Raw genomic sequence first — 23,934 nt, forward strand, 5'->3', positions numbered from 1 at the left:
TTTGGAAGAATTACAGATTTTCAAGAAATCAGAGAAAGAACACTGAACTTTAGAAAAAAAATCTGATAGCACAGTATTATAACAGCGGGAAGAGGAGTTTAAAAAAAGCTAGTATGCATGGTAGAGCTTCTGAAGTTTTATACACCATCTTTTTGGTAGCAGTTTCTGGGGGGGGTGGTGGGTGGTTGTCCGTACTCTATACACAGAATCAGTACTTTTTAAATCTGTTTTTTTTCTTTGTATCCCTTACAATTTTATATGCCTGTTACCTGAAGCCTCAGAATTAGGATCTGTCTGATGATGACATGGTAGAATGTAAAGTGAATGTTGTTTGTTTTGTGAATCACTAAGAGAAGGATTCAGTCAAGTTTATTTACAGTTATGGGCCCAGTCCAGCACAGGTTTAATTGGAAGGTAGTTCAGCTATGTCACGACAATCAAAGATTGGTAATCAGTCTACAGGACTTCACATCACAACTGTAAAAATACCTTATGTAGAAACCTATCTTTTCCCTGATAAAGAATTAGGAATGGAAAAGAGGTGGTGGTCAAGTCAATGTCATTTCTTAAATAACTCTATGTAGGTACTTTACATATTTAGCAGGCATGTCTGGTAACTTGAAAACAGTCCACAGAGAAATGTAACGTACTCCCCACCTCTATACAGTATAAAACTTCAACCTTGTTACCATTTTTGTTGATCCCTAATTCACTGTACACTTGTTAAGTCATCCAGATTTGAACGGTAAATTCTTTTGTATAGGGTCTGTTTGTTACCTGAGCTGTTATGCAGTATGTTCTAACCTTTTGATATAGTCAGTTAATGTTTTTGAATAATTAAGGCTGCAGTATTGCGCACATTTACATCAATTCAAATGAATTACAAAGTTAATTCCTTGTTTATAATGAAACATTTTTTTGTGGTTTCTAATGAACACCTGCTATGTGTTTAGAATCCTCCCGATCTACCAGAAAAGAAGCGGTAATTTTATGTGGTGCCTGTAATGTAAGAGCGGGGAGAAAGAAGGTGAAGAGAAATGAAAAAGGGGAAACTCAGCTGCATATTGCTGCTAGGAGAGGAGATTTGTCTTTGGTGAAAACTCTAATATCATCTGGAATTTGTGTCAATGAACAGGACTATGCAGGTTTGAAAATGACTCTTTTATGGGCTTGTTTTAAGATACAAATTTATGTAATTTGTAGTATATTTAGTTTTATATAATTTGTGTAATTTTAATATAATTATGGATCCTTGATTTATGATGTAATTGTGAGGGGGAAAGGAAGTAATTCAAGAAGTGCAAGCACAATCAGTGAATCCCTGGATTTTGTATGTCAACGGAGCTAATATAGCCTTTTTCTTATCAGGGACATCGATCAGGTCTTGTTCATCTGCTGAAGAGCACATTATCAGAGATACATATGGAGGGTGGACTTGAAAGTTTGGTGGAAGAACTAATGTGTATGCAGATGAATATATACATGTGTGAAGCACATTCATACAAGTCTTACTTCCTTGGGAAATAAGGACAAAAATCAGATTACAAGATTATTTCTTCTTTTTTTTTCCTACCTAAATGTATAATGCATTTCTGGTTTTATAGTCTCAGAATGAATGCTATTCTATTCTGGACGCCTGGCAGACCTGATGTTATAAAATGCCACTGGGATTAGAAATCAGGCTATTAATATTATGCTTCTGAGCTTTTAGAGTCTTTCTACTCTATTGTTTGTTTCTTTTATTATTTTTAGTAGTGTAGTAGAAACGTAAACAATTTTTTTCTGCTTAATATTGGATACGTTTTTCTCTAAAGCAAGCTAAATTACACAGGAAATAATTCACATTGGCATTTCAAGGTGATTGCTAGTATAAGTTTTATCTTAAAGATAGTCCATTGCTTATAGTACAGCAAACACAGCAAAATGTATGATCACTAATTAGTAATATGTGGGGATCTTTCCAAATCAGATGCATGCTGTGTCAACTTGCTTTTATTAGGTTGGACAGCAATTCATGAAGCTTCCAATGGGGGATTTACTGAAGTGATCTTAGAATTACTGAAAGCTGGTGCTAATGTTAACAGCAGAAGCATGGATGGTATTTTGCCAATACACGATGCTGTTTTTTGCAACTATTTAGAGGTATCTTTTTCTTTTACATTAGATCCTGAACCTGATTTCCAGCAGATGGTCAGCAAAGCACAATCCTCATTTAAATAAGGAAAGTCAAAGTTACTAGTACAATTCTAGTGTAGATTTGCATTTAGGAAATAAACCAATATTATTTAAAGTGATCAAAATTAAAGAAATATTTTTCAATAGTGACAGTTGAGATTGTATAGTTAGTTGACTTTTTCAGTCCATCAGACAAATCAGAAAAACTCAGAAGTCCCCGTGGTTCTCTCCTACTTATTGCCCTTTTAAAAATTACTACTAAAATTGAGCATTCTTAATTTGGTTGTCTAGTCCAACCTCCCTGCCATGGGCAGAGGCATCTTTCACTAGATCAGCTTGCCCAGAGCCACATCCAGCCTGACTTGGAACACTTCCATTGATGAGCCATCCTTAGCTTCTCTGGGCAATCTATTCCAGTGTTTCACCACCCTAATTGTAAAAAATTTCTTCTTTGTAAAGAAAAAAGCCCTAGGCCTGTTTTTTAAAAATCAACCCCCTCCCCCCCCCTTTTTTTTTCATTAACTGGTCCCTTCCAACCAGACTGTTCAATGGTTGTATAGAATAGATTAGACTATTTCAGTTGGAAGAGACCTACAACAATTTTCTAGTGAAGCTGCCTGACCACTTCAGGGCTGACCAAAAGTTAAAGCATGTTGCTAAGGGCATTGGTCAAATGCCTCTTGCACACTGACAGGCTTGGGACATTGACTGCCTTTCTAGGAAGCCTGTTCCAGTGTTTGACCACTGTCTTGGTAAAGAAATGTTTCTGCTGTCCAGTCTGAACCTCCCCTGGTGCAGCTTTGAACCGTTCCCACATGTCCTGTCACTGGATACCTGGGAGAAGAGATCAGCACTGCCCTCTCCACTTCTGCTCCTACAGCTTCCTAGCTGTAGAGATTAATGAAGTCACTACTCATCTTCTTTTTCTCCAAACTAGACAAACCCATGTCCTTAGCCATGCCTCATATGCATGCCTTCCAGACCTTTCACCACCTTTTCTTGCCCTTTTCTGGATGCATTTGAGGACCTTCACATTCTTCTTAAATTGTGGGGCCCAGAATGTCACACTAATAAAATATTGTTTTGGCACAGTGACTTCCAGGGAACTCAGCATAAAAATGTGATGCCAAACTGGCTCAAACATAGCATTTCTTGTTCTTGTCAGAAGAGCTGATCCTTCATCAAGTTTATCTTTTCTGTGAGCAAAGATGAAATTTTAATGGGGTGATTTTGCAGACCTGGTGCCAAACTGTCAGCAGGGTTCTTGCAAACATGTAAGCTATTATTCAGTATTGTGTGAGAAAACTGATAGGGAAGATTCTGAACTTCTAGAGACTATTCTCTTTCTGATACATTCTGATGCTTAACAGCATTCTGAATGAAAGAAAGAAGAAATACTAAAGATGAGACATCATAGGTATGAAAATTCTTTACCATCCAAGCTCTGACCTCATCAACACTTTCATATGATCTGAATTTTAGGGGGTAATGATTCATTAACTGATGCCGCTAATCTCATTGCCACATTTTGTGATTAAGCAGACTTGCAAGTGGTTTGGAATTAGGAAAAAAAATCATCAGTGCACATAACCAAACTATTAAATACTTATAAATACAAAACCACTATTAAATACTTTAAAAATCCACTTCTTTTCTGCATTTCAATCTTGATAAAATTGACTGGTTCCTTTTAATTTAGATATATGAAGTTTTGTAATTGCTCTCTATAACAATACCATAATAGCCAATTAAACTTGTTTTTTTAATTGGGATTGCAATTAATTGCAAATTGGGATTGCAAAATTGGGAAGTTCTAGAGTATCTGGTTTGTATCTTTATTAGTTGTGATTTATGATAGATAAAACACGTATAGTTGTATTAGAAGTCCTCAACAAGAATTACAACAATACTAATAATATTAATATATAATAGGCAGCCAGGATTCTACTACAGCATGGAGCAGATCCTTGTGAGAGGGATGGTTCAGGGAAAAGTGCTCTGGATAAAGCTTGTGATGATGAAATGCAAGAATTGCTGAAGTCTTACTGCGCTATGGACTGTGTACTTCCTGTTGAGACTACTGAAGTTCCAGGTATGTTGGTTTCATAATGTAAATCATAGGATTACCCTGTAGTCTTAAGGAAAAACTGTACATTAGAATGCTGCAGATTTGCAGAGCTGTGTATTTCCTGGCACCTACAGTTTTAACTCTATTAATTACTGAATTTTGCTTACTTATTTTCAGAAAATAGGATATAAGAAGTTGGTTGGGTTTTTTTCCTGAGAGAACGAGCTATAAGGACATATTTGGCCCTTCAGAATTTTTTTATTATGCATACTTCCCTTCATAGGAACCTTGTGGTTTTGAAGGTGGTAGCTTTAAAGACTTACTCCTTATGCTACCTAAATTTGATCTCATTTACATATACAAGGTATTTTTTTATAATGTGATCTGCCATCGCACCTTAGTAACCTGTATTAGCTATTCTAACCTATTATGCTCCTGCAAATTAATTTTAAATTCTATTTATTTTTTAATTGCATAGAAAGGAAATGTTCTTCAAGCTCAAGAAGATCAAAAAGTTGTTATTGCTACTACTGTAAAAATGATGATGCAACTTTGGAGCCACAACATGAGAAATACAATGTGGTAAATACAGATAACAGAGTTTCGTTAAACTGCTTCATAGTGTAGCACTGCATGATGTAATTTGCTGACTGAATTATATAAAAGTATCATTTAAATAATTAACCCTCTAGAATGTATGTAAAAAAGAGCATCATGCAGGTTGTATTACAGTATATAAGCTGTGGTGTACAGTATATAAGTGTGTTGATCACCACTTTTTTCATGATCTCTGTGCACATTCATTTGTACAAACTGTAGTCAATACTTACATACGATTATTGCCTATATCAATAGAAAAAAGGTTGGGGATCCTGAGACTTTTATCACATTTCCAAAATGGGTCCTTGAAAGAGTAATGATTTTTCTTCATGATAATGAAGATATTTAGAAATTGTTTAATCTTAATTTAAAACAGCCAGGGAGGTTTTTTATAGAAGTTTTATGTTAGGAGGGCTTTTAATGGTATCTGTATGCTATGTCTGCATTGTCTAGGTGAGGCTGTCATGGTGAAATTCACTGTCTGATCCCTGCAGTGTGCTCGGAGGTGGGACTCTGAGCATGGACTGGTTTGAATGTCTGGGTGAAACCAGGCTGTGACAGCCCCTTGCAGAGCATACCCTTGGTGGCACTGTGTACGTCTATCCTAACAGTGCCCCCATTGCCTTTAATTCTCTGCCTGGAATGACCCAAGTCCACCAGTACTTATCCTGCAGGCCGTGCACTTTGGCCTTTGTTTTATATGGTGCACTTGGCTTTACTTCTTACTGTCATTTCTATGTGTCTTAACAGGAAACTGTTGCTGCTATACAATGTGTAGAAAAGGAGCAAAAAGAACTGTTGCTGCCTGAATTGAGAACTTCCAAACATGCAGGTAGGTGTAAATTCAAGTTGTTTCAATATTTTTGGGAGGGTAATTACCTTTTGTAATATAATTGGTTTTAAAATAGTGTAGCATGTAATATATTTGAGTATGCCCTCTGGAAATTTCAGCTTCAGAGAATAAGATTTTCAGCTCCCAGGTAGGTGCATTTCCTGAAATACTTCCAGTTTACCTAGGAATGAATATGATGACAAGGAAGGGCAGCATGCTGCTTGGAGGCATGTGTTTCAAATCAAACTAATCATATAAAAAGGGTTCGTTAGATAAACGTGCACACTGTTGGCAACATTATTCAGTTAGAAGTCCATGAGCCCCTCTGTACATGCTGTCTTTGTGTAAAGTAACAGATGCAGCATTTTCATTCTAGTGTGGCTGGACTTTCAGGAGCCTAAAATAATTTATGAGTAAAAAAAGATAAATCTTTAAGTCAGACACTGTGGATGATGGGCAGTTCCAGAAATGCTGGTGCTTAGGAGTGTAATTTGTCCTAGGCCATCAAATCTCAGTTCACATTAATCTCAAGAGCCTACTAAGTGACACTGACATCTTAGGAGATCACAGTGCTGGTGCTGTGTAGCAGTTTGAGCCTGTTGTGTCTGTTCCATGGTAGTTCAAGTAGCAAAGCTTGCTGCAGGAAAGCCTTTGACCAAAGTCTCTCTCCCCAGCTGCCCTTACGGTCTAGGCAGGGCTATTTACTTTGAAGCAGTTGATGCCCATGGAACAGTTTTGCTTCATGACAGAAAGGAAGGGGTTTTTAAAATTTGGTTTCCTGAATATAGGGTGGAGCTTTCAAATGATATTTAAAATATTAAAAATATTAAAATCTTTAACAATAGATGTGCAATATGGTATTATGCAGATTTATAGCTTCCAGCTAAAACTTGTGGTGTATGAACTGTTAATTAAAATCGATATATTTTCTTGAAAAGTGTTTGACAACAGGTAGATGATACAATAGGCAGAAGCCTATAGACAGAGATCGGTGCCATTCCATGAATGAGCAAAATAAAACTATTATAGTTTTCCTGTTTGGAGGTATGAGAAAAATGAACATGGTGATCTGTTACCTCTGCTGACAAAACATTAATAATGCAGCATGTCTTAAACTAAGTCATTGTTACTACTTGTGAAGAGGCACAAGACTGAACAAGAACATAGAAGTACATTGATAAGCTTTTAACATAGAATAAAATCCTCAAGGTATTTGCATGCAGTACAACCTACTGTAAATAAAAGATTCAAATTCCCTCTTAAGCTGTGCTATAAGACCAATATTTTCATATTTTTCTATTTTAATAAGTAAGTAAATACTAGTAGATACTATGAAACGGATTTGGGGAAACATTTTTTAAATGCCATTTTTAATCCTGTAATTTCCCAGTTTAATGATTATGGAAAGCTTGTATTTCTTGGTTTAGGAATTTCAGGATTTAGATTACATATTTAGCATATTATCCCAGTGGTATATGCTGGTTATGACTTCTGAGCTCTCCCTTATGTTATATGGCTAAGAGATAGGGCATATAAAGAAAAACTTGTAATTCTTCTTCTTCTCTTAGAAAAACAGAGCTCACAAAAAGGGACAATTTATAACTCATTTTATTTTATAATAAGGATTTGAAACTGTGTACAACTGTGATACATATGTTTTTACCATTATATGTAACTTGGAACAGTCAAGCTTATTAAGCTATTTTATAATACCTCAAGCATAAAGGTTTTAGCCATGTTCCTAAGATTGAATAATTCCTGTAGGTAGCCTCACATATAATAGTCATGTTATGTAGCTCCTTGCAACACAAGGAACTTCATAACTTTCAGTGCTGATCATCCGTAACACATTTCTTTAATCTGTCCTGTGCTCTTAGTAATTTCCTAGAGAAGCACTGCTGCTTAAAAATTTCCCAGTACTTGGACTATTTCCTTTATAAATTAAACTTGCATTTAGTTCTTTCTATGATGAATTTCATTGAAAGTGCTCTAATTGTAAAGAGTTATCAGATGTATGCATGACAGTATAAGGTACTGCTGTAAAAATTGTCCATACATTGGCTGTGTATTTGCTACATTAATTTTCTGTTGCTTATGGCCATCATAATTTTGATTATATCAAAATATTGGACAGATGCGTCTATGCAAAGACAGCCGCAGATGGAAGATACTTCGAACGAAATACTCATAGAACAGAAAACAGAAAGAGATACCCTTCCTAAAAAATACAGGTAAGTAGAACAGAAGGATATAGGAAGAAGATATAGGAAGCTATTCTTTATAGCAATAGTGATACAGGTTTTTAGGAGGTTAGCATATAGGAAACTATTGTTTATATCAATAGTAATACAGGTTGTTAGAAGGTCAGCATACAGGAGAACACAAATAAAACTACGTGGTTTTCATTCAGATTTTGCAGATGCATGATCCATATTGGCTTCAGTTACATCCAGTAAGTGTTTACTTCAAGGAGGAACTTCAGGGTTGAGCTAACACATACTAATCAGTTCCTGTGCACACAGCAGGCATTGAAATAAGATAGTGAACATACAAAAGGTATGGAAAAATACCTAAGCAGAAATTAGGAAGTGGAGGTACTGGGTAATTAGATTACTTTTGCAGCATCATGGAGAAAAGCAGTAGCAACTCAGAAATTACTTTTAGTGTCCTGCCTCTGGGTTTTTTTCTTTAGCACCTCTAGATGGGCAATGTTCAACCAACAGCCTGCAAAAGCCATTTAGAGCAATGGCTTGAAGCATACTTGCAGCCATTCCTTTTTTGTGAGGACACTTCAAATGTGAGCTGGGAGTGCTCACCTCAGTGTGAACATGGACTATGTGAATTGTTGGCACCCTGCTGCTAGCTCTCACAAGGCCTTTTTTTCATTCTTTCTAAGAGGGACTACCTGAATGCTAGTCATACCGTGAGTGCTCAGCTAACAAGTTAGCAGGTGTTCAAGGATGCTTCTAGGCCATCTGATGAGGATGTCTATGTATTATTTGTGTGAGCAGTATTAGTCATGCAAGTTTAGTCAAGTAAAAGCAACAGCATACAGCTTTCAGGTATTTCCATAGCAAAACTTATAAGCTGGTTGTGCGGAGAGACTGAAACATTTCTGTCACAGACCATTTCGCTAGCTATAAAATGTAAGGTATATAGATTACACAGATAATTAAAAAAAAAGAAAGGGTTTTGTGTGAAGAGAAGTTAGGGTTCCAAACCATCCTTGTGAATGAACTAGTGAGTGAATTAAGAAACCAGAACAGTAAAATTAATATCTACACAAACTTAACTGTCTTCTAATACTGAGAATGAAACTCTGTTCCAGAGTGAAGTGGTAAATATTTCTGGGTATTGCAGATACCCTGCAGCTAGTGCAACAGCTGCCCATGAACAGTAATGAGCTACATGCCCAATTACATTGCATTTCCTTTTCATTACTTACATGGTGAACATTTTATTTTAAACTAATTAGCATATAAGCTTTTGTCACATGATACATCAGTGCATCATGTGACAAAAAAAGGAGGCATCATCACATTTTCCATCTTTCTGGTGTTCAGTTAGTTGGCCCAGGGAGAGATACTACTGACACTTTTCCATTTCTGTCTCTTCCTTTGAAGACAGCGAGATGTGTCTCTCACCAAAGAAAAATGAGCAAAAAAAAAGCATCATATTTGTTAATGGCTGTAAGTTACTTTGCCTTTGTCATTTTAGTTAAGCTATCTTTGCCTTTTCAGTTGCAGCTTCTCGTATACCTGTATAGCAGTAAAGCAGCAAAACTTCCCTGAAGAAACATTGCTAGAAAAGTGTGTAGATTTTCAGTGGCCTGTGTAGGAATCCGTAGGTGTCAAGGCCTACTCATATCAGTGATTAACCGTATGCTGATTTGTTGATTGTATCATGGATTCTAAACACATGTAATAGCAAGCAATACTGGAGTACAGACACTGCTACCGTCACGCTGTAATTTGGCTGTCCTTGTTCTGCACCAGCTAGTTGTGCTGTACTACTGTCATGATGCCCTCAACACACTGTCTCTTCTGAGACTGGGGTGGTGTTACTTGCGTGGCACCTCTACTATGGGTGGAGTTTGAAGTACACCATGCCGCTGTTCATGTTCCCACACCTTGTTGTACTCTCCTGTCTTCCCAACATGGTGCCAGAGTGGAAGTGCAATCACTTGTCCCCATGAAGGGGAGTTAGGAGAAAGAAGTATTATGCTGGGCGGGTGGCTCATGTGCCAAAGGAAGCAGGTGGAATAAAGAATTGCCTTCCATCAGGAAGGAGGTGAAGTCCCCCAGGGAAGGAATCTCACAGGGAGACCAGCTCAGCTAGGGAGCAGGGTCTGATGGAGGGAGAGACATTCCCAAACTAACATACATCTTTAACTGCTCTGTCTTCTTTTCTTAATGGTCATGTAGTAGAATTAAAATTGTGGCTTCATAAAATGTTTCATTATGTACACCATTAAAAAAATCTGATAGTATCATCCTTCAGTAGCTCATTCTGACCTCATTTTAAAAGGCTCCAAATTAGAGCTGCAGAGGCATTGAATTCAATGAACTGTTGTGATTTGTGGTGATAAAAGAGCAGCCAGTGAACAGACCCATTTTAGACCCTATGAATTCAGGGTGGTGTGGGAGGGCAAGGCTATTACTGAAGTTTTGGTGCTTTGCATCCTCCTTCTAGACAGGATTCTGCAGTTTATTGAGCGTCAGCCTGGGATTTGAACTATAAAATTCATATGTGATAAAAAGATTGTTCAAATTTTAGCTGTTGGCAGAGTCCTTTGAAACAGTGCTGTTCTTTATTTTGTGTTTACAGTAACTCTGATGTCCTTACTCTTACTTTTATAATTTTCTGTAGGTCTTCAGTGGAATCTTTTAAAAAAGGAGCACTGAGGAAACAATCAGATAACCTTGCTTCTAGGCAAAACCAGGAAGAATTCGTCCAGAAATCACAAAATTACAGAAAAACAAAGCAAGTGTTCAGTGCATCATGTTCAGAGAAGCAAATCGCAAACTTAGTTTCCCATGCAAATGATAAAAGACAAAGTTTAACTGCTGATGAAATTGTGTGTCCTGAGGTAGTTGCATTTAACATGGGGCTTGGTGCCAGCATGCCTAATGGAAACAGAGTAGAAGCACCTCTCTTTTTAGAAAATAGATTTCCAGCTCAGGAAAGCAGCCGACATCCACACAGCTTCTTGGATGAGACAGGAGCAAATAAAGAAGCAATTACAAGGAAAGAGGCTTCTGATCATGCTTTGGCATCTGAAAACAGTGTAAGAGAATATCCCTTTGACAACATGTCAAAGCTGACAAATGCTGTAGAAGTGGTGACATTGCCTTCAGAACATACTGTTTCCACTGCTAAAGTGAAGCGTTCACAGCAAAAAGACATTGATTGTGTACCCTTTGCAGAACAAGGAAACAAGTCTTTAACCCCCACTTCAGTGACCAATGCATTAAATATTGTAGGACCCCGAGGCACTGTTGTCAATAGCAATGTCTGTCAGCCAGGCAGTGACTGCCAGCAGGTTCTTACAGATGGGAACCTACACAGATATGTATATAAGAAAGAAGCTTTCCAGCAGCAGCAGCAAGTAATTTTGTCAACATCTACAAAGAACTTCCCTAATACTCTGCAGCAAGTGATCCCTCAGAGTAGTGAGAACTCATGTAATGCTGGCTCAGTGCTTACAAATCTTATACCAAAAACAGATTATCCAGTAAACTTTGGTGAGAAATCTTCCCAGAGCAATAGTAATCAAGAATGTGAACAGAAACAAGTGAGGTGTGGAAGAAAAAATAGGAAACCCCTTCAATTGATAGATCTACTTGAATTGGGAAGGATTGAGCCAGGGGAAGATGTTTTAGAATTCAAACTGAAGGTAATTGTTGAGATAGAATAGTGTTAATGTTAGCATATAATAAAACCACCCACTAAAATGGTGAAACAACAGTTCTTATGGTTTAATCTGCATCTTCAGCACTTAATATTGAAAATTCTTGGTTACAGATACACTTTCATGAGTTTTGAGGGAAAATGCTATAGAATATATCTTCTGTTGGCCCATAATTTTAACACCCAAAACACTGCATATGTAAAATTTGTGTTTAACTGCATTCTCAGTTTGTTAACATTTCTAATTGCTAGAACCAGTGTGGAATTGTTGGTTGCTCTACGTTGTGTAATACCTGACTTTCATATTGGAAGGAGCAAGAATGTTGAGGTTTTTACAACTTAATGTGATTCTTAGAAGCAACTATCAAAGTCCCTCAAATAAAGAAATATGACATCAAGGATTTCATAGTGCTGTGGTAGAGATGAATATATGCAAAACTACTTGCTTACATGCCAGCTGGTTCTATAGTTTACAGTCTGGTATAAGCATATTTGCACCAAAAAAAAAAAAATATCCAAAACAAGTCCTTTTTTTCATACAAAAGTGTCCCTGTGCCTCCAAATACAGAGCAGATTTGCAAGGCAGCTGCTGGGGAAGTGGCTTAGTATTGAGCAAGCGATGGAATTACTGACTGAATTCCCAGCTTCTAGATAGTTAAATTCCAGGGCAACATAATTATGAATTAATTAATGACTAAAGCATGAAAAGTTCTTTTCAACCAACTCACCAGGTACATTTAACGTAGATAAGGCTCCTTTTTCTGTACCTATGTGTCCTTGGGAGTACTTTTCTGCTGAGAGTGGCTATTTCCTGTGGCTTTGTGTTTCGTAACATAAGGCAGCATGAGTAAGTCACGAGCCTCTGCATTGGGCCATGTCATAGGTGTATATACACATGCTTCTTTTCTTTAAAGGACATGTAATATTCCTCTGAACCTGAAGAATTCATTATGATTTCTGTCATTTCTCAAGACTGGTATCTGTGATACTAGTTTGATGCCTGTGGATCTTAAGGAACACTGTATTGGAATGTTGACATTTGGAGTGTAAAGAAGTCAGGGATTTTTACTAGAATGAAAATGACACTAATTTAAGTTTTGGAAGACAGTGCTATAGATACTGAAGTTTAGAAGTCAGTGTCTGTTGTGTTGCAAAAAGGAGATGATCAGTAGTTTCCTTCTTTATCATTATAGAAGCGTATTTGCTAACAACATACAACTTAAGGTGAGCTTTGGGCAGGCAGAATGCACCTGTTGAACACTGTAGACCTGAGCTATGAAGCTGTGAACTGGATTGAGTGTTCATCAAAATATACAAATATTTTTTGTATATTTAATCATCTTGACTCAGATTCTGATAGATACTCCAAGCCGGTGGGTATGGTAGGAGGCAGTTCAATATTTGGTGGTGGATCATTCTCTTATTCTGATTGTTTAACCTCCTGCATGCTAAGCAACCTTACTAAGTTCCAACATAGTATATCAACAGCTAATTTTTGCATTATTTAGCTTGTTAGCCTAACAAGACCAGTATAACAAAACTATAGTTTACTGAAATATAAACAACAATAAGCTGTGCTTTTGGAGGTGCATATATGTTTGCAGAACTGGGCTGTATTAGCATTATCAAACAGGCAGTAACAGTAAGTTCTTTTATACTTAATTTTGCATAAGATAAGGCTGTCAGGTTCTTCCTTAAGCATGCAAGTGATGTCCCTTGACACCAGTGAAGTTTTTATGCAAATATATTCCATCTTTGAATCATTGCTGGAATTCCACTGTGACATGCACTTGTTCCACACATAGAAGGCAGATTGCATTTGAGTAACAGTTTCTTGCTGCGCAGACTTGCCTCCTGTGAGTTCCTGAGTTCAGTGTTGCTAATTAATTTATTCACAGCCTTGGCATGTGTAAGAAGAACTAAGATGCAAATACAGCTCAAAACACACATAGGGAGATTTGTCCTCTGACAGTGGGGTCTGTGTGGTCAAAACATCATTTTTTATGCCACAGTTTGTGATAGTGGCATTAAATTCTTTAACTTTTTTCAGAGAAAAACAGAATTGGCTGCAACTTTTCAGCTATATTGCTCTTCAGCATTTTTTCATGTTTTAAGGATGCTAATTCACATTTGTTAATTTATGAGTTGAAAATTATTTCTTAATATTTCTTTTTTAGGAATTTAGCCTTAAAGCCACGCTCTTAAACAATGGCAAGATCAGAACCAGTGAGAGAAAAATACTGCAGAATCCAGTTCAGTGGGTTAAAGACCTGCTAGGAAGTGATATTTCTGTGACACGAAAGTATGTGTGGAATAAGGTAGGCCTGATTTTACTCCCCAAAATAGCAATAATAAATGGCAATAACAAATTTCACTTATCTGGCTCTCCTTACTATTCTTAAAGCAAAAGAGGGTACAAGCCTATATTTTGAAAAGTCTTCTTGTTCTGAATGAATAAGCATCAAAGAAAGAGCTACATAGCTGTAGTTGTACAGTGATGAACTAGTCATGAGTGTTGAGAGAATGTGGAATGCCCACTCAGTAACCTATCAGTGCTTTGAAAGAGTAAAGATGATTAAGAGACTGACAGAAAGAGCTGGAAGGTAGTTAGAATAAAAAGGAGAAAGCTTACTGAAATGTCAGGGTGTCAGGGACAAATGTTGCAAAAATACTGGCAGAGTTTAGAGGGCTTTGCAGATGGGTTGTATTAGGCTTTTTTTCATTTAGAATTCAAATTAGAGGAATTCCTGCCTGAATCTTGACAGACACAGATTAGACTGTTAAGTGCATAAACTTAGTTTTGTAAGAAAAGTGAAATTTTTACCTAGCAGAAAAAACACTACTTAAAATGACCAGTTACGTATTTAGATTTGTTTGTACAGGTTACATACCTAGGGACACAGTTGTCAAAATTTCTTGTTGAAGAAGTACCAGTTTCTAGCGATTTGGAATTACCATCACAAGAAAGAGAGCGTTTGGGTATGTACCACTTAAAATCTAATACTCAACGTGACAGGAAGCAGCAGAAAGTTATTGCTAAAGAGCTTAAATTCCAAAATTTCTCTATTGCTTTCTCATTTTTTTTCTGAGCTACATGCTTATCACAGATCTTAGGCTTGAAATATAAATAGTGCCAGAACTTAGACTCTATAAAGAAGTTTCTTTTCTTCCATGAATTGGTTGTGTGAAGAGAGCAATTACTAATGACTTGGTTGCTATGTAAAAAATATTTATCTAGCATTTTACATTAAAAATATTCAATATATAGTGGAGGTTTTAATAAGCTAATTTAATGATTTTTTGTTTTGTTGGAAACTCAGATAAGCCCAAGCAGCAGTAATAACTAGGGGGATATTCTACTGTCTAAAAATAAGCAGTCGTAAGAAACAGAGTGCATTGATATTGTTACTGAAAATCATAACCAAGAAAACTCTTCAAACCAAATGATAGTTTAGAAAGCCGATGTTGGTTTATTGCAGTGCTGAGTGCATGAGGGATCTTTCCTCCTAACATGCACACCAAGTTACTCGAGAGTACACATCATATACAGTACAGTACAGTACTTGCATATTCATAGTACATTACATATTCATTTTCATTCAGCAAAGGATTGGTTACAAGTTTCTCACTTCTAATGCAAATTAGTACACATCCTCAGATAGCAGTACTGAAGTTTTTCACTAACTAGGTACACATGCTCCCCAAGCAGGGTTTTGCCTTCTTGCCGAGTGAGTGGGTGGGTGGGTGGGTGGGTGGGGAGTTGGGGGTGCTATTTGAGTTGGAGGTCACCATCTACCATTACCACAGTTACCTTTGTCCTGCTTTCAACTGATGTTCTGTGGGTTGCAACACCTTATCAGCTTGTCTTCTCTTGCCGCCAGAACTTTCTCACTTGGAAGCTTCTTTCTGCATAATTTAGATAACGGTGTTCTTTTCCCCATCTGTTCTTTGTTTCCCAAGGCTGACTCACTTGACTAGAAGTCCTTTCATTCATCAATTTTGACAACTTGAGAGGGTGGGTCAGCTTGACCTAAACCTTGTGCACATGCTTGTTTAACATATAGTTAAGCACTAAATCAGAGTTCGATAATTTGGGAATTTAGGCAGCTATTCTCCCCTTTGGGACTTATTTTTTTATATATCCATATATCAAATAAGTCCCACCCTCTCTGAATTTCTCTCAATTGCAGCAGTACAACACTTCACCATAAAATAACACAAGAGCATACAAATATAACAATCATGAGTACCATATTACAATTAACTTCTTAATCCATGGGTGTAAATCAGGAAAGCAGGATGTTAGCCAATTCTAAACTTTTGAAATCCATAAGAGGTGTAATCTTTTTAAATCTTATGCAAGATTTTAGTATGTATCCAAATCTCTTGTAACTTGCTAGTTCTCCCACTTTGATTCACATACACGCAACAATTAGTATTAATAATAATACAAACCCAGCCTTGAGGTGCCAACGTTGTATCTAATGCCATTCAAGCTATTTCTGAAATTTCTTCATGCAAAGCCTTTATGGCATCTGCAGTGTCACTGGCTATCTCTTCCATTACTGCAGATATATTTATCATTGCATTTTCTAATTCAGCAACCCCTGACCAAGGAATAACCCACCTAGCAAAAGAATGGAATCCAGTGGGTCTTTCTGTAAGGGGGTTTTTGACTCCACGTGTATCTCTGCAGGTAAGTTCTTAACCAGAGATTATTATCCTATTTCTCAACTCTAGTCATTTTGGGAAAAATCACATCCCTTGTACAAGTACCTGACCTTCTCGATGGTAAAGCTTGTCATGCTACACTGCCATGATCCAGTGCTACTCGGTCCCCAATGGAACATTGTGGTACTTACTCATAGTTGATTCTGACGGGTTCATCAGTTGCATTGACCAATCACAATGTGGGTAGTGCCCCACAAATACCTGGGTTTCATAAATGGGTACATACCCAACAATTAATTTTATTGCCTATCTGTATGGTTTTCTGGATCATTATGAAGTTTTGAGTCTGTGGGTTTCTCCTGATCCCACTGAATTTGAGAATTTGTCATGCCACATAACAGGCAAAATCTTATACATCTATAAAACATATTTGAACAAGTATGTACAAAGAAATCATATTAACAAACTCAAACCTCCCTGTATACAATCCATTTCTATATAGGGTCTTATTTCAGTCCAAGAACAATTCATTAAAATCTCTTTGAGTTTTTGTTTCAGAGGAGCTGCTGCTTCTGATTTCCACTTTTCTTCAGGACTCCTTTTAATCCTGGTGTAATGGATCCAAGAATCAATTCCTTTAAGTTTTACTGCAGTATTAGTTATCACTAGTACTAAATATGGTCCTTTCCATGGCTCCTTCAAAGGCTTATCCTTCCAAGTTCAAAGATACACTTGATCTCCAGGGTTGGAAAGGGTGCACCAGCACATCCAGTGATACAGGTGCTCTCTGTTGAATATACATGTACAATGATGGAAGAGTCTTTCCCAAAGACAATATATATTCAATTAACACCCAATCACCAGAAATATGCATTTGGTCTTCCTTTCCTGTTAAATTTACAGCACAAGGTCTTCCATATAATACTTCAAGTGGGCTCACCTTTTCTTCACTTTTGGGGTAATTCTGATTCTCATTAAAGCAAAAGGTAAAATGTCTATCGATGTTTAAATTAGTTTCTTGACACAGTTTAGCCAATTGTTTCTTTAAAGATCTATTCATCCTTTCTACTTTCCCACTAGACTGGGGTCTCCAAGGTGTATGTAAATCCCATTTTATTCCTCTCTAGCTCGGTTGGTTTGGCACAGGATCACATGCACTGATCTTTCCTCAGAGGGATTCTATTCCTTATACTTCCTCCTATTCTTTGTCCTCTTCCACACCCTTGTTCTCACAGGAAACCTATTCCCTGAGATGAGGTTTGGGCTTGGGTAAATGCAGCTGCCAGAACTGCAGCATTTTGTTACTTTTTCTTTACTTTCTCATTCTGTTTCTCTCTTGTGTTTGGTTGTTTTGGTTTGTTTGTTTGTTTGTTTTCAATTCCTCTCTGTTACTATAAACCATATAAGCAATTTCTATCAACTGAAATATTGACGTTCCAGACATGCCATCTGCTTTTTGCAACTTTCTTCTTGTATCTGGAGCTGACTACCCCACAAACAAAGTAGTAAAAGTCATTTATCCTCTCATTCTGTTCCTGAGCTTTCTCCAACACCATTCTTTTTCCTTGGGCAAAAATCTCACCCTATTATCAACAACACTATGCTGAAACCATCAGTTGCACATCCTCTTCTTCATTCTTCACTTTCAGATACCTTTTCACAGTACTGCAAGCAGAACAACACTGACAATTTCTTTTTATCTTCCATCATCATCATCTATACTACATTAGAAAATATCATCAATTTCTATTTCTTTCTTCTTTCATGATCATTTCTCAAGACAAAAAAACCCAAATCCACATATGGGACTTCATTTTCCTTCTCATCTACAAAACACTAAATCAGAGTTCAATAGTTCAGAAGTTTAGGCAACAACATGACAAAATGACATTGAACAATTTTTTCAGAACTGCGTGGCAGACTTGAGAACTTCAACCTAATTTTGATAAGTAATGTGTTCCCAGGAAAACACAAGTCCCCTTGACAGCCAGTCACACTTGGAATCTGAAAAGCTTTTGTGATTGGTTCTGTTAATTTGATGAGACAACTGCCCCTCGTGTGAACTGAAATACAGGCTTAGTCTGTTCTTAACATAGTGAAAGTAAATTAAAATATAGTAATTTAAAATAACTACTTTGATATTCAGACTACCATGTTCTACTGGTATTTGCTTCAGGCTAAGAGCATCCAGATCACAAGTTTACATTGCCCTGCTTCAGTAACTTAGGTTTATACCAAGTGTAAGTGACTTAAAAATTGATTTAATCTGACTTTTTAATAGACTTTTGACTATTTCACTAGTTCTTGTGAATTATTCCTCTCACGGAAAAATTATGATACACATTGTACATTCTACAAGAGAGAAATCCATTTATTCAAAAATACTCCTGAAAAACCCAAATCAGTCTGAATATCAGTAAATGTTTTTTTTCCCCCCTGTTTTTCACAAATAGCCCAGGGTAATCTGGGAAAGAGTATTTAAGGAAGTCTTTTGTCACATGTAATTGGAAGATCACAGTAATGCCTGACTGTTAGCCCTAGGTGAGAAACTGAGTGAGGGAAAGCCAAAGTGTTCTCAGTCTTGGTTTTATTTCAAGTACTATATGGCCAGATATATGGTAGGAAAATAAATAGTGCCTTAAATTGTTCCATAAGAGAGTTAATCTGCACAGTTGTATTGTGAGAACAGCAGTGGGCACTGGGCAGTTCCCAAACGGTTTCCAGGCCCTCTTCAGGAGTTAGCTTGTTCCAATGGCTGTTCCCAGTGGGCTTGCTTGCAGCTTGCCTGCTCAAAAGCACAGGAAAGTTTGCTTTTGTGTGTGTGATGGATGAGACCCTGTGTGGATGAGAGCTATTCTGTGCTGCTTGCCTGGGGACATTCCTAGGCACTCTTTTATCTTTCTAATATACTTACATGTGTGTATTTTACAGTAGAATTTAATCTGGCATCTGCTTACTGTATTAATGAATTTAATTTTTTTCTATGCATCCCAGAGCATCATTAAAAAAGACAATTGGGTCCTGATAATCTGAGCATTTTTGGAGGAGAATGGTGTTTTATTAAATACCCCTTGCCCACATGCCATCCAGCTTCCCATATCTTAGTTCAGTGTTTATTGAGCTACTGTATGAAGAGGATGGGGAGATGGGAAGAAAATGATACAGGTAGTGGCTGTATCTAGCCGTCTTTTAACAGAAAGAAGCAGCTACCACTGAACTTCTATAGAGCCCAATTTGGGAAGCATGTCCTAAGAACCTCTACCAAATCAAAGTCCCTAGGCAAAACAGGTGAAGGAATTGCTGTTCTGTGGCTGACTGCATAAGAAATTTCCCAGCTTTTCAGCTTGGTTGAGATTAAGATATTTCAAGATTTGTAGCAGATTTTTAGGTACCTGAGGAATGTTAATGCAAAAAACTTGAAGAGTCCATAAAGTAAAGCAGTCCCAGACCAATGCAGGTATTTAACAGAAGCTTTAATTAAAAAAGAAAAAGAAGATTTTGGAATTAGTCATCTAAATCCTAACTAATTTTCAGTTCATGTCCCTTCATGTCTTCTTTGAGTCTGAGCCTTTAGTCTCTTCCAGGATCATGTTAGCAAAAAGCAGAAATTACTGTATTCAAGTCTGAATGAGAACTGAACATTAAGAAAATAAACAGTACTTTTAGGCTATCCGTATATAGGAAAGCATAAGAAACAGTGATTATATGGCTTGGAATTTATTCCTCTGTGCTTTCTGATACATGTAATGATGATGTAATATTTGCTAAAAATGACCAAGAATAACAAGGACTCAGAAGCAGATGTCATCTGAAGAGCAGATGTCCGCTGAAGAGCAGATGTAGGTGTCAGATACTTCATATTGAAATTCCAGCAAAGTGGCCTAAAATAAAAGCATATCCAGTTGTTACAGTAAGCCTGGTATGTACATTCATTTTGCAGACTGCTATTTCAGGAGATGGTCTTTGGAAAACAGCATGACTAGTGCAGTTCTTGTGCTCTGGCAATTCCTTACTGCCTTTAATAACCATTAGCCACCTCTAAAGATTAGAACAACTCTTGCTTATCTTTAGTTCATGAAAGATCCCAAAGCTGTGTGGAATAAAAGAGTGTTTTCGATGGAATCCAGATGATTTCTTCATGGCTGGACCATGGGAGCTGTTTCAGAAGGCTTATGTTAGCATTACTTCAAGTATCTAGCATAAAATGGGTGGCTGAGCTCAATAAGGTTGGATGAAATCCAATGATAATCGTTTTGCTGTGATTGTATGTGTTACTGTATGTTTGTGTTTCCCTTGAGATAAGCAGTGAAACACACATATATTTAGAAGGCTACTTTTAAAGTTAAATTTGCGTAGCATCTAATATGATTTTGACAAGGAAGACATATATTTTTGATAAAAGGGAATGTCTCAATCATCTTGCAGCAGCTACGGCTGGGCAAGTAAAGGAGCGAAGTCTGGCTTTATAAGTGTTAGGTGGTGTAAGGCTAATTGAAAATTTCAGCGTTTACCTTCAACAAAAATAAAAAACCTAACTGCTTTATGCATAAAATCATTAAAGCACCAGTGTTAAATGATACTGTTTTTCTTAGAAAAAAGTTGTCTTGATCTTTTTATACTCTCAGGAAATAATTTTACCACAAGGGACCCCAGCAACCATAACCAGCACCATCAGAGTCCTGGTCCTGTCTCCATTGCGCAGCATCTTGGGAGCTTTGATCTGAGCCACATACAGCCAAAAACTCCATCCTTGCCACAAACAGAAGTTGTGAAAAAATTGCCATGTGCTGAAAGAGGAGCAGATGTTACCAAGGGATTTAAGAGTAAGATTTTTTTAAACTGCCTAAAAACCTAATGATTGGTGCAAGGGCTATACAAGAGATACAAAAGGAAAAAAAAAAAGTAGGTGGTATGCAATTGACTTGTGTGTGAGAGGGAAAGAGTCCTAGGGGAAAATGGTGACTCTGCTGATGGGTTGGATTGGTCCTTGCCACTCGAGTGCTCAATCCTGTGTAGGAACTGTTACAGCAAGAGTGTTTGTAGCAAAGGTAACCACTAACAGAGAGTGGGGGTTATGCAAAATTAAAGATTCATAGTAGAATAAAAATCAATAAATTGGAAATTTACAGAAATGTTCCGTATTTACATTTTTGCTTATACCTACTACAATTACTCTGCTAACTGAAGGAAGAAACTGCTTAACATGCAGTATAACTTTTAGAAAGATTTAAGCACCAGACCAGTTTCCACATCTAGCTTATAGAACCCAAATCATTTGCATTCAGTTCTGTGCAGAAGCTTTTTGGTTTTCATAGTCTGACCAAAAGTATTTTTGAAAGCAAACTGTGAAAAGCAAGTTCCTAGTTAAGAATGAAATTCCTTTAAAAACAAGTGTCTCAGCATGAGTATTTAATTGGGTCTCTTAAATGGAGCTTTAGAAGTGCCCTGAGAAGCCCCATAGCCCATAAATGGATTTGGTCTATTTGTTGGCCCTCTATTTGCCCTCTACGTTTCCAAAGAACCAGTCAGATACATGATGCCATTGCTGCTTTACTTCATGGTAAATAAATTCTTAATGTAAAGTTCATCTATGTAAGTTGGCTTTTAACTAGTTTACTTTCTGGGCTTCACTAGTCCTAGAAAATGATGGAAGGGTAGTTAATTCAGTTTTCTTGCTAGTCAGTCTTATCATGTCTTGTGCACGAGTCCAAAGTTGCAATGCTGAAACTGCTGACTTGGCAGGAGAATATTTAAACCCAAATTAATTGCTTCAGTAGAACCAAACAAAGCTATTAAGTATTTCAGTACCTCATAGGGAGGTGTAAAATTGAGCAACTAGTAAACGTCACAGGTATGTATTTGCAAGAAGCTTCCATTAGACTTTAAATTGTAGACTCCTCCAAAGAGGGATCACTGTGTATCTTTGAACCAGTTGAAGGTATTACTTTGGTATTAGTCCAAACAACAAATCTAGCCTATTGTAGTGTATTTTTCCTGCAATATGTTTAAAGCTCCATGTAGTTGTAATGCAAAGAAATTATCTTCAAAGTTTGCAATATATTTGCAATATATTTTGTGCTGCATAGTACTCCAGTTCAGAGCCCCAGATTCTGCTTAGGCTCAGATGATTTATGTCAGAAACCTTTTCAGTGGAAAACTCTACTATTCTTATCTTCATGTTTTTAGAGGAAAGCTGGAAAAGGTGATGAATATAATTTAGTAATTGAAAAATCAAGATGTAAACTGAGAACCCCAAGTTTATATTTTTGGTGGTGTTTGTTTTTAACAAAATGGCATGACTTAAAGGAGCTTGATTCTGGGTATTTGAATTTTTTGGATTGTGTATTTTTTAAGTAGTGACTCATCATCACCATCAATAATGATGATACTAATATGGAAGAGGAGAAGCACTTGGAAGTGTTTAAAAAAAAAAGCAAACAAACCACAAAAAAATCCAACTCCAAAACCAAAATCCTAGCATCTAATACATGTGTTTTCCTGTTTACCTATAGCAGAATATTGACCAACTATACAATGTTCCCATTATGTGACTGTAGATGACAGGGAGATGAACTGTGTATTCTTTGTATTTTGTACTTTGGAAGCAGAGCGAGATTGTAGACAAAACATCTATCCTAATGTTTTTCCATTTCAGAGAGATGTCAAGGTGCAGATACTAAACTGTTTTCTCCTCTTTAAGGCTTGCAGACAAAATATTAGAAAGTATTTACCAATACTTTACAATTCTAGGCATTTGCTTTAGGTACATACTTTACAAAGAAGCACATAGTTCTTGTAGAAGAATTTACAAAGGTGTATTTTCCAGTAACTTTGCATACCATGACTGAAATGTAGGCTTCTTCCATCTGCACGCTCTTCCTTTCCAAAATTCTCAACCTGCTCTTATTTGTCAGTAAGATAGAAGATAGAATGTTGCATGACTGACTCAGAGCTGAACTATGTGGCCAGAAAGACCCCCAAACCCTCACTTTTTATAAGGCAAAAAAGGGGGGGTAGAAAGAAAAAGAAAGGAAAAAAAAAAAAGAGAGGCAAAAAAAAAGGAAAAAACAGTGGCTTTCAAGGGCTACATGCCATGGAAGCTGATTCTAAGAATTTAATGTCTGCATTTCTTACCTGTCCATCAGGTTTTTCTGAAACTGGCAAATCACTTCAAAAGTAACTAGGTGATGGTGTGATTGCACAGAACCATAGACTAACGTAGGTTAGGTGGGGCCTCTGGAGGTCTTTAGTCCAACCCCCTGTTTGAAGTAGGACTAGCTTCCAAGTTAGATAGGTGGCTCACTGCCTTGTCCAGTTAAATTATGAATATCTTTGAGGATGGACAATCCACAACATGTCTGTACAGCATATTTGGGTGCTTAACCATGCTCATGGTGAATTTTTTTCCCCATGTATCTAGTGGAAATCTTGCTTGTTAAAACTTGCAACCATTGACTTTTTGTTGCATACAGAAACCTTGTTTCCTTAACAAGCCTGGCTAAAAGTAACTAAACTGATTTCTTGTCAAGAGTTTTAAATACTGCCTTTCTGGCTTTTTTACTTTGCAAAACAAGTCATAAAAGAAATCTGTTGATAACTGACCCATCTTCTTAATTCATCAGCCACACTGTAATATTTTCATCTGCTTGGGTGGTCCCATGGAGACTGAGAGAAGACT

At 37.0% G+C, this 23,934-nt stretch overlaps 1 protein-coding gene across 2 annotated transcripts in view; it reads left to right on the forward strand.

Moving 5' to 3' along the window:
* The window catches only part of ANKRD31 (ankyrin repeat domain 31), a 75,357-nt gene that overhangs the window by 43,295 nt on the left and 8,128 nt on the right, over positions 1-23,934 (forward strand). The window contains exons 15-24 of one of the 2 annotated variants that reach the window (XM_055698439.1): positions 954-1,145; positions 2,000-2,142; positions 4,108-4,267; positions 4,722-4,825; positions 5,594-5,675; positions 7,810-7,906; positions 10,545-11,571; positions 13,763-13,903; positions 14,468-14,564; positions 20,882-21,079. In XM_055698439.1, coding sequence (XP_055554414.1) covers positions 954-1,145; positions 2,000-2,142; positions 4,108-4,267; positions 4,722-4,825; positions 5,594-5,675; positions 7,810-7,906; positions 10,545-11,571; positions 13,763-13,903; positions 14,468-14,564; positions 20,882-21,079 — 2,241 coding nt within the window. The remainder of the gene's footprint in view (positions 1-953; positions 1,146-1,999; positions 2,143-4,107; positions 4,268-4,721; positions 4,826-5,593; positions 5,676-7,809; positions 7,907-10,544; positions 11,572-13,762; positions 13,904-14,467; positions 14,565-20,881; positions 21,080-23,934) is intronic. The other variant, XM_055698440.1, reaches the window with a different exon arrangement.

This window comes from Falco cherrug, chromosome Z (assembly GCF_023634085.1).
Source record: "Falco cherrug isolate bFalChe1 chromosome Z, bFalChe1.pri, whole genome shotgun sequence".
NCBI lineage: Eukaryota > Metazoa > Chordata > Aves > Falconiformes > Falconidae > Falco > Falco cherrug.